Source organism: Nuphar pumila, chromosome 17, assembly GCF_984573655.1.
Source record: "Nuphar pumila chromosome 17, dmNupPumi1.hap1.1, whole genome shotgun sequence".
Lineage (NCBI taxonomy): Eukaryota > Viridiplantae > Streptophyta > Magnoliopsida > Nymphaeales > Nymphaeaceae > Nuphar > Nuphar pumila.
In genome coordinates this window covers 5,837,209-5,848,870 of record NC_143265.1, presented here as the reverse complement: position 1 = coordinate 5,848,870, position 11,662 = coordinate 5,837,209, and the positions used below count along the sequence as shown (strand labels likewise).

The 11,662-nt window shown below is 42.5% G+C and overlaps 1 protein-coding gene across 1 annotated transcript; it reads left to right on the top strand.

Moving 5' to 3' along the window:
* The first annotated feature begins 4,419 nt into the window (after positions 1-4,419).
* Positions 4,420-8,948, top strand: LOC149811443 (regulator of nonsense transcript protein). Its single transcript, XM_089993906.1, has 5 exons — positions 4,420-4,556; positions 4,671-4,737; positions 5,867-6,504; positions 8,411-8,678; positions 8,821-8,948. The coding sequence occupies exons 1-5, from the start codon at positions 4,551-4,553 to the stop codon at positions 8,838-8,840; spliced, it is 999 nt and encodes a 332-aa protein (XP_089850032.1). The 5' UTR covers positions 4,420-4,550; the 3' UTR covers positions 8,841-8,948.
* Positions 8,949-11,662: the final 2,714 nt, after the last annotated feature.

Genomic DNA, 11,662 nt, shown 5'->3' with positions numbered 1-11,662 from the left:
AACAAGCGAGGCAGAGGGTGTCACCCCCTGCCGGAGAAATCAAGCAAAGCAGGGGGCCCACCCCCATGCCGGAGAAACAATAAGGCAGGGGGGGTCACCCCCTGCCTCAAAACAAAATGAGGCAGGGGGGCGACGCCCTGCCAAAGAAGAAGCAAGGCAGGGGGTGCCACCCCCTGTCGGAAAACAAGTAAGGCAGGGGGCCACCCCCTGCTAGAAAACAAACAAGGCAGGGGGGTGCCACCCCCTGCCGGAGAAATCAAGCAACGCAGGGGTCCACCCCCTGTCGGAGAAATAGTAAGGCAGGGGGTACCTCCTGCCTAGAAACAAAATGAGGCAGGGGGTGACCCCCTGGCAAAGAAGAAGCAAGGCAGGGGGTGCCACCCCTGCCGAAAAACAAGTAAGGTAGGGCTTACCCCGGTCCTCCAGTGATCCCGAAAGAAAGGGGGAAAAGGTGAGAGGGGGTCGCAGGGTTTACCTGGGAGACGCCGGGAAAGATAGCGGCGACAGGGCTAGCATGGGGGACCGACTTATAGGAGCTTGCAGATGGAGAACAGAGGAAACGATGATTGTGAGGGGCGTTGGGGACTGCAGCGATGACACCAAAAAGGGGGGATCATGAAGATCGTAGCTGAGAGGTCTTCGGTGTATCGACGACAAAGGCGGTGGCTCTGCTCATAGGGTTTGCTGAACGGGAGCAGAGAGGAGTACTCGGGGTCACCGACAGCTTCATGTGGTGGCGCCTGCTGAGAAGGCCAACGGTGGTCGCTGGTAGCACACCATCAGTGGCTAACGAAGAGGGAGACGACGGTGCTGGGGTTTGCTGGCCGGATCTGAATGCGGTGGACTAGGGTTTGGTTTTGAGGAAAATCAAAGAGAGAGGAAAGAAAATGTCGCAGCTTAGAGGGGATTATATGGAAAAATAGGGAGGGACGTATGTCGTCGCCAACTCCATCGCTAAGTAATGACTTTTGTAGCGACGGATGTCTTTTGTCGTTAATCCGTCGTTAAGTTGCGACGAAGTCTGAGGCGATTAATTTGTCATCGCTAATTTGTCACTATTTATCGACGAATTAACGCTGAAAAAATTATATCGTTAATCTGTCGGTAATTAGGGACAGACAAATTCTGTCGCTAAGTAGCGACGAAATAGCGTCGGATAATTTTCTTTAGCTAATCTGTCGCAAATTAGAGACGGAAAAAATCCATCACAAATTTTCGTCGCTAATTAACATTTGTCTTGTAGTGATTTGCCAAATAACATATCCAACATATAAATTTTGAAGTGAAAGGCTAGGATAAACCATCCCCTTCTCTTTCTCTCTCTATATATATGAGGTGTTTTTTTTTCTTTTTTAGTTTTTTATGACTCAACCTTATAAATGTGTTCTAAGACGTTTAGTGGCAATTATCTCTTGGATCGTGCCATTATGACACTTGGAATGCTTCAAAAATTTTATGACTCATAAAATTGTATTTTTTTTAAAAAAAACACGATCCAAAAGCTGATCTTCAGCATTTGGAGTATGCTGGCCACATCTATGTTACCCCCCGATGATTCACTGAATCCCACGTCTGTGTTTGGGGCTTTGAATGAGCACCACATATACAAGCACATGGGGCTCGTATTCCCGTGTATGTTGACATAACTTTGCATCGGACTCTGGTGTTGTTGCAAAGACTTAAGTACCCTTGCTATTCTTCTCATAAAGTGATGGTTTGAGAAAATGACAAAAATGCCCTTCATTCAAAAAAGAAAAACAAATAGTTCAAAAAAGGACAAACATGTCCTCCATCCAGAAAGTCGAGGATGATGTTGACTCTTCAAAGTCTTCTTCTTCTTTCTCCGTTCAAAAAAAGGACAAACATGTCCTCTATCCAGAAAGTCGAGGATGATGTTGACTCTTCAAAGTCTTCTTCTTCTTTCTTCGTAAAACACTGTAAAACCCTCTCTCTCTCTCTAGAGAAGAAATCAAGGGAGGCAAAGAGTTCTCCCTGGAGAAGGCCATGAACATCAACCCTCTCACTCTCTCTGCCTTCTCTCTCTATTTCTGTGCACATCCAACAGAAGATCCTACATTGCTCCATCAAACACCGACTGACCTGCACACTGACTGTAGCATTGTTCAACTTGAAGAGTTGTGGAGTTTGATTCAGAGTTTTTGCCTTTACAGGAGAAGGGTTTGGGGGCTTCTCCCAGCGTGGGTAGCATCGTTCAACTTGATTCGTTGTGGAGCCTGATTTAGAGTTTTTTCCCTTACAGGAGGGGGGTCCGGGGGCTCCCCCCCCCCCCCCCCCCCCACACAGTGCGGATCCCGCTGCGCGGTCACCGGGCGGGGGTCCAGGGGGGGCGCCTCTGGCGGAGGGGGCTCGGGGGGCAGCGCCCTCTGGACCAAATTTTTTTGGGGCCTTCCAACAGCAATTTATAGTGTTATCAAGCTTTCATACAACGATTTGTAGTATTTTTGGGTCTCCAACGAGCCCCACAATGATTTATAGTGTTATCCGGCTTTTCAACAGCGATTTGTAGTGTCTTCCGCAAATCGCTATAGCGATTTATAGTGTTTTTGGATCTCACTATAGAGATTTATAGTGTCTTCCATAAATCGCGATAGCGATTTATAGTGTTATTCAGTAAGCAAATCGCTACTCGAATTAGGACCAACTTGTCAGGGTCATATCTCCTTAACCGGAGGTCATATTCCAAATCCGTAAAAAAATGGTGTCTTCGTTATTGAGTCTAGTTTATTCTTGTAAATTTTAAGCAATTTCTATTGTCATTTTATTCCCCATTTTAACTAAAAACCATACCCTTATTATTTTGTGTTATTTGAGTTGCACAACACCATTCTCGCTTGACATCCACATCTTGATTCTGGCATGCTCCCTGTTGAATTTTTCATTGATTTCTTCCAACCTTGCTTGGAACAAACATATGTCTTTCTCACCACGACACCCTATGCATTTTTTAACCACGACACCCTGGACCCATGCCGGGGGGAGCCCCCGGACCCCCCTTCTGTAAGGGCAAAAACTCTAAATCAGGCTCCACAACGAATCAAGTTGAACGATGCTACCCACACTGGGAGGAGCCCCCAAACCCTTCTCCTGTAAGGGCAAAAACTCTGAATCAGGCTCCACAACGAATCAAGTTGAACGATGCTATCCACGTTGGGAGGAGCCCTCAAACCCTCCTCCTATAAGGGTAAAAACTCTGAATCAGACTCCACAACTCATCAAGTTGAATGATCCTACCCACGCTGGGAGGAGCCCTCAGACCCCCCTTCTGTAAGGGTAAAAACTCTGAATCAGACTCCACAACTCTTCAAGTTGAATGATGCTACCCACGCTGGGAGGAGCCCTCAGACCCCCCTTTTCTGTAAGGGTAAAAACTTTGAATCAGACTCCACAACTCTTCAAATTGAATGATGCTACCCACGTTGGGAGGAGCCCTCGACCCCTCTCCTGTAAGGGTAAAAACTCTGAATCAGGATCTACAAATCATTTAGTTGAATGATGCTACCCACGTTGGGATGAGCCCCCAAACCCTCCTCATGTAAGGGTAAAAACTCTAAATCAGGCTCCACAACAGTCAATGTGCAGGTCAGCCGGTGCTTGATGGAGCAATGTAAGATCTTCAGTTGGATGTGCATAGAAGCAGAAATAGAAGGGAGAGAGAGAGTGAGAGGGTTGATGTTCATGGCCTCCTCCAGGGGAGATTTCTTTCTCAGATAATCTTGCAGTGCAGAGACTGAGTCTTAAATAATCATCTTCGGGGCACTTAAGTCTTTACAACCACTCCTTTTCAAGAATCGTCATTTTTTTGGCACAAATGGAGGAGAGGGTACTTAAGTCTTTGCAATTGCATCAAACTCCAACGCTAATTAATGCTGACAAACATGGGGATACGAGACGCACATGCTTACATACGTGGTGCTCTTTGGGACCCCGAACATGAGATGTAGCTAACTGCCTTGTTGGGGGGGGGACATATAACCTGTTTCGCATCTTCTGGGTCTGATCGATATGACTGGCACCTTTGATTTTCAGCTCAGTTGGATGTCAGGTGGCCAAGACCAAATACTACATCTCTCTCTCTCATCATGTGAAACTATCAACTTGTGATGTTATTAGCATGAGTAACGGCCCCCATTTATAGCCTTATCCCCACCAATACAAATGCACAAGTCAGAGCTAATGAGCGTCCCCACACCTGCAACAGGACATGTGGGACTGCATTGGGAGGAATCCTCTACACAACAGCCCCTGATCATATACATGATTTTGATGGTGGCAAGTAGAGTCCAACACCAACACTTGGATCTTTCTCCATGTTGTATTCATTTCCCCTCCCTCTATATCTCCCACTCTCCACCCCCCCTCCAACCCACCACACTTTACTTTCCTCTCTCAGCTTAATTACCCCCAAGAGCCCCTACAGTGCACATCTTCCCACTCTCAACTCGCCATCCATTCCCTGGTTTCCCACCATCCACTGATAACAACTAACCCTCTTCATTTTTCCCACTCCCCCTTCAGAAAAAGAAAAAGAGATGAGGGTAAGTAAAAGCCTATTGTCTTTCTGCAGTATTCAATCAAATTAAAGAAAGAAAAAACTGTATCATGGTACTTCTCTTTCTCCCTCATAACTCTCATGTCTTCTTGTTCATCAGATACTTGGATGGATGCACCGCAAGCTTCAAAAGAATAGCGCTGAGCCACTCAAAGATTTCAGTATTGGTACTCTGTCTCTCTCTCTCTCCATATATAGTTTTTATTCCTTCATTTTCAGAATGTGAAACATCTTCTTCTTTCAAAAAGAAAGAGAACGTGAAGCATATTCAAGGTCTTGTTTCAGAAAATGATAGCGTCTTGCTCTAGTCCCCACTCTCATATTTTCAACCTTGATTCATCCTTTCGATTTGGGCTATTGTGAAATCCAATAAATGGGGTTTACTTTTTAGACAAGGTTGAAAAAAACTCAAATCTCTAACTCGTTTATGAGTTTCATCTATGCATCCAAATTCTATCAACCGCTCTATCATTTCAATCTGCTTCTTTGGTCTATCCGAACATGGTCTCTCTCTCTCTCTCAAACACTCTCAGATAATTCAAGGGAAAAGCCACCATCACCCACCACACATTGGCTGTTCTCCCATTGATAAAACCCTTGAGGTCCCCTGCAGACCCTTGTGGCAAGGAACGTCACAGGTGGGTTTTGAACTTGTGACGTCCCGTCAACTTAATGACTCTCTCCCTCGGACTACTGGGGAGTACCTTGTGCCTTGTGGCAAGGGAGGCCAGGGATGGATTTTGAACTTGGACTGGTGACTCTCTCTCTCTCTCTCTCTCTCTCTCTCTCTCTCTCTCTCTCTCTCTCTCTCTCTCTCGGTGGCAAAAGAAAGTGAATTGATAAGTATATGTCAACGGGTCGAACCCTATAGGGTCCGCATATTGTGATAAATAATAAAACCCAATTAAGTCCCAGGTCAGTTAATACATGGATCCGGGTATGGTTTATGAAATTGTATACCCGACCCGAGTTCCGATTAAGACCCACAAATTTTCAATGTAAAAATGATAAAAAAAAAAATGGTTTTACTGAGTATGATCCTGGTATGGTTCATGTAGTTCTTATCGGGTCTGAGTATGGTTTTTCTTATAATGGACCTGATTATACCCAGGTCCAAACCCGATACTGTATCAAAAAACCGAGTCCAAGTCTGGTTTTACCTGAGTCCAAACCAAACCAAACCCGTTGACACCCCTATACGTACATATAGTGTTTGGTATATCCAAGTTGTATAAATTACGTCTTGTAAATATGCACATTGAAACTCAGAAGTACTCTTTTTTCCATTTTGTGTAGGGCGAGCTTCCCTAGACGAATGTAAGCCACCATTCTCAAGGGCAAGTAGCAATCAAAGTGATCACTATACCATATATCTCAAGCCTTTTAATGAGATAGATGACCCCAATGAGGATGAAGAAAAGACCTTATCCGATCTCTTCACCCATTGGCAGCAGGGCCTCCTAGCCATCGGCACCCTCGGCACGGACCCACTTGAACCCATATCTGCGTTGGAGAAAGAGCCCGAAGTGACCCTCAAAGATGCCATTGGCCTCCTCAAGAAGATCTCAGAGGAAACCACCAATGATGAAGGGTCAGAAAGGTGCCACGTTGTCACGAAACCCGTGGATCTTACGCCGGATGAGAATGGTCAGGGCCACCCCATTGTCCAGATTCCTGATCCATGGGTCGATGCGTTCGGATCTCGGGTCATAGTTGACAAGGCCCAGGCAAAAAAAGAGCACAGGGTCTCACTTGGTGAGTTGTTCTCAAAGAACAAGGCGGCCGACAATTGCGGGCAACCGGAAAATAAGGCCGGCAAGATCGACGGAGCCAAAGCCATCCATCTGGTCAAGAAAATACTGAAGCGTCGACCTGGACCCTCCAAGAACTCTGGTTCTGCCGATCAGGTTGCTGCTGAAAATAAGATCCATAAGGTACCCCCTGAACTATTTTTTTTTTAAAGAAAACTATGACTTCACTATCTATGCAGCACACTTGCATAATATACTGTGCAGCTGAGAATATACCAACATGGTGGTTTTCTAAGGAACAAGATTATATTATCACGTATATAACCAACTTTATATGGACATGTAATTGCCATATACAGCGGGCTGCATACAATCCGACATGTTGCTGCGAAGAACAGGAGATGCTGCAACTGCGCTGAAGGGTTGGCATTGCGGTCAGGGTGCACTATCTGCTCGTTGGGATATGTGTGCCGTGGACCCTTTTCATGACAGTGTCACCTCAGCCTATGTTGCAAATATAGCCCATATTGTTCAAAAGTAAGGCCCCAAAAAAGTTCACGATATTTTTAAAATAGTAAAATATTGCGTATTTTTTATTTTTCATTTTTCATTTTGATATTAGCACAATAAAAACCTTTTCCATACTTTTTTATTTTTATATTTTATTATAATTTATTATTTAATTTACTATTTATAATTTTATAGTTTTATATGTCGTTTATAATTTATGATTTTGCAGGAAAAAACAACTTTTTTTTCTAGATATCGCAAGATTTTCGTGAAAAGATCAGGTGCAATATGATTGCACAAATATTTGTGCATTAACCACCTCATTACCCTCCATCTTTGGGACTGGGCCTGTCAGGTGTGGGCCCAAGACCTGATGGATGGCTATCGGATGCTTAATGCACAATTTTTGTGCAATCATTTGCACCCGCTCCTCTTTCCATCTCTTTAAGTTTCCTTAAGAACAAGATTTGCGGCAGTGGCTTCAGCGTCTCTCTAGGATCAGGCTGCCATCACATGGCACACTTTGAGTGTGCCTTTGTACCTGACTGCCTTCTTCTTTGGCTGAATCAGGACCTTCATTTGTTTTTGGGCTCCACAACTGACAAACTGTCAGCCAAAGACGAAGGACAGCCAGGTGCAGAGGCACACTCAAAGTGTGCCATGTGATGGCACCTGATCCTGGCTCTTATCTCTATGTAATGGCTTCAATTCATGCAAAAGTACAGATACACAACCCTTTCAGCGGAATCACTTCCCGTGTGGGAAGGTGATCCGACTTTGTTTCCGCAAAAGGAGGCTCCGCAGATTGCGGCCCGGAACGTCCTTCTATGGTACACAAACCATCCTTAGGAGACTTGTCAAGGACAGCCATAGCTGTCTCTTGGTTTTTTTTTGAGAGAGAGAGAAAGGGTAAATATATTAAACGTCAAAATAGCACAGTACAGGAATACGAGTTTGAAGAGATATCACACCCGATGAACAGAGAACATAGCTGTCTGTCAATTCCATGATTTAGTGTAATTCCATCCCAAATGCATTACCTCCTATCCCAGTTCCTAGATTCCAAACAGACACTTAGTATTTAGTCACTATTACTGGTATGTACAGGAGTACATCATAATACTGATAAATTGCAACTTCATGGCGACTTGTCAAGGACAACCATAGCTGTCTCTCTTGTTGGTTAGTGCCAAAGTAGAGCATCTCTACCAAAACTGTACGTTTGGTTGAAACAGGGAATGCTTGACCGAGTTCAAGAACTTTGACTGATCACATCCTGCATCCAATCAATGGCTAGTATTGGTACACATTTTCACCTGGATGTGAACTGATCCTAGCCGTCCAGATGCTTCAGCTTAGACTCTGTGAAGTTGGAATTTTTTAACTTCTGCAAAGATTAAGCATACTTTAACTTTGATGCCACTTGTATCAGAAACACAAATGGATTTCATAAGCTCGTTATAATCATCTATGATGACATTTAGTCATTTATCTTGGGCTTTATTCCCACTATATGCTTGTAATTCAGGGATTAATGAAAATATGTCTCTTCATCCAAGTCTTTTGATTACTTGTGCAGCTATTTCATATGTTTAACCGCAAGGTGCACCCATCTGAGTGCTGTGTGGCCACCATTACCACCAAGAAAAGCACCAAGTCAGACACTAAGCATGCAAAGGACACTGAGATGCTGGATGATCATAAAGGCTCTCTCATAAGCGTTCATCCCACCGCCGGAAAAGAGAAACTCCGGCAGCACAAGAGCCACTCAAACCCACCTGAATTCGCTGTTTGTGCTAGCGACTCCAACGGCAACAGGGAGCATTGGATAAAGACAGATGCAGACTGTAAGTATCAAAATCTAATCTATCTTTGGCCAGATATTTAGGCATCCTTTACTATGCTTAGTTTATGTGATCATGAGGATGATGATGAGAATGACTTTGCTCATGAGTTTTCTTACGTGTGGTGCTTGTTGGCATTGGGTAGACCTCGTGTTGGAGCTCTAGAAGAGATGGTGAAGGTGTACGTATCTTTGTTGAGCATGGAGTGATGATGAAAGGACTAATTAATTGATGAACGATTTATGGATGGTTATGTATGGTTGTGTTAACGAGTGTAGAAGACATTAATAATGTTATATACGTAATTATGGAATGACGACTCTCTCTCTCTCTCTCTCTCTCTCTCTCTCTCTCTCTCTCTCTCTCTCTATATATATATATATATATATATATATATATATATATATATATATATATATATATATATATATATATATATATATATATACACACGATAACTGAACATGTTAGGCCCCGTTTTTATATGTGGGTAACATTTGCATCCCTAACTACAAGACCACATTAGGTATGGACTATGGCCCTTTATTAAAGAAAATTATTGAATCCACGAGATTGGTTCGAATAAAAAATATTTTCCAAAGAAACAATAAGAAGAAGAATTGGATCCCCAATGTCTTATATATAAACCATGAATAACAACCAAAATTTCCAACAGTCAGTCATGTGACATAGACTACCAAATGTGCACATAGTTAAGTTTATGAGTTTTGCCCCCATTCTACTCAAGCTTGGCTAGTTAAACATAACGAGCTTGTAGAGTACACATACTGAGCTGAATATCCTGAATGCGGCTCATCATCGAGCCAAACAAGGCCAAAATGCAAACAACCTGGTTCCTTCACCAAAGTTAAATTCTAAAAAGCAAGTCATCCATCATAAAGGTTAACCCCTAGAAGTCTAGAACGTGCTTGTCATGGTTTTCTTCTTTACATTGTGTGGTTTGGATGTTAGGATCCTTGTTAAAAGTTTGTGCAGGTGTAATCTGCACTATCAATTCCTGTTCATCTACAAAAAGGTTGCACTAAGTTTTGAATTGCTTTATTCCAATTGTAAAAGATTCACACTCGCACAAACTAGGGAATCACACACATAGTCCAACAAGTTTTTATGTGGTTCGGTGTAGCATGACCTACGTCTACCGGAAAATCCTCTTCCTCTATACTTAACACAGAGAAGGAGGAGATGCTCTTTATTTATAGAAACAAGAGAGAGATTTTTTATGGGATTGGACCTCTCGTGACTACAATCAAGTTTAAGAAGACCTCTACAACTACTGATTTTCTTGGAGTCCTTATTGCATTGGCTTACATGATCACGAAAATTCCTAGTGAGCGTCCCACCTAGAAGAGGCATCTTCAAATCAGGAGTCTCTATGAGAATTCTTGATTTACTTGGAGTCCTCATCTTACTGGGATTCTTGACATGAGACTCTGGTGTGGTTGTTGGATACAAATTAGGATCCACTACTTTAATATGCTCCCTCAAGTTAATTTTTTTTAAGATTGAGCTTGTCTCTGAACTGGTTAAACTTAGGTCTTGGCAGCGATTTGGTGAGAATATCAACTACTTGATCTTGAGAGGAGATGAACTTCACAATGTCACTGCTAGAAACCTTCTCATAGACAAAGTGATAGTCAATCTCAATATGTTCGGTTTCAGCATGAAACACTAGATTAGCAATAAGGTACATAGTTTTTGAATTATCACACCATAGGTTAGGGGTTTCCTCTGAAATTATGTTCAACTCTGTCAACAGTTGTTTGATCCAAACAAGCTCAAAGATGACACCTACTACTGCCTTGTACTTGGCTTCTGTACCAGACCTGACAAAGTATGTTGTTTAGTAGAACTCCATGACAACAAATCTGGTCTTATAAATGTTAAATAGCTATTGTTTAGTAGTGCACACTGCGAACACAAACTTGCAAGGTCTAACAAGGCTCTGATACCATGTAAAAGATTCACACTCGGGCAAACCAGAGATTTACACATATAGGCAAACACATTTTACATGGTTTGGTCTTGTACGACCTACGTGCATGGAAAAATTCTCTTTCTCTCTACTTAATGCAGAGAGAGGAGATGCTCTTTATTTATAGAAACAAAAGAAAGGTTCCTTATGGGATTGGACCTCTTATGAGTACAATCAAGTCCAAGAAGAACTCTACAACTACTGATGTTCTTAGAGTACTTATTGTGTTAGCTTCCATGATAGAGAGGAGTCATGTTGGGCATCCCTCCTGAAAGATGCATCTTCAGATCAGAAGTCTCCATAAGAGCTCTTGATTAACTTTTAGTTTTCGTCTAACTGAAATTCTTGGGACTCTAGTATAGTTGTTGGAAGTGCATGTCAAGATCCACTACTTTAACACCAAACACGTCAAATGGTCCAGCATGTGTTTTGGCTAATCAAATCTTTAAGGTCTCTATTTAATTTTGCTATAGTGAATTACAATTTGTTTAGTGTCTCTTTGTGTGCATTTAGATTTGCTTGTGTTGTAAGTGGGAGGTTTATAAATCTTTGTTGTTAAAGAAGAAAAGTGTACGGTTGAAGGGCTTCATTAAGTTCAACTGAATTATTGGCTGATAATTTTATAAAGTGCTTCTTATACACGTCCATTAAAATCATTATTGGGTGCCATCAACATGCCATGAGCCTAAAGAAAGACAATGGTCAAGGCATGTAAAAGAGTCAAGGGTAGGTTGGATTCTAAAATATGAAATTTTGAAAGGCTGAGAATTCTCAAAATCCAGTTGTGTAACAAATATGAATTCTCTTTCTCCAGAACTTCTTGTATCCAGACACATTTACTATCAGTCTCCACCATATGTATCTAATAGTCATCGTACATTGTCTCAACATTAGCAATCTCTCTCTCTCTCTCTCTCTCTCTCTCTCTCTCTCTCTCTCTCTCTCTCTCTCTCTCTCTCTCTCTCTCTCTCTCTCTCTCTCTCTCTCTTTTTTG

What these genes read in the sequence shown, in the direction of transcription:
- LOC149811443 (XM_089993906.1), top strand. An exon ending in CTGAAAATAAGATCCATAAG is followed by an intron (nt 6,505 to 8,410) that starts GTACCCCCTGAA and finishes TTACTTGTGCAG; the next exon opens with CTATTTCATATGTTTAACCG. An exon ending in GATAAAGACAGATGCAGACT is followed by an intron (nt 8,679 to 8,820) that starts GTAAGTATCAAA and finishes GGCATTGGGTAG; the next exon opens with ACCTCGTGTTGGAGCTCTAG.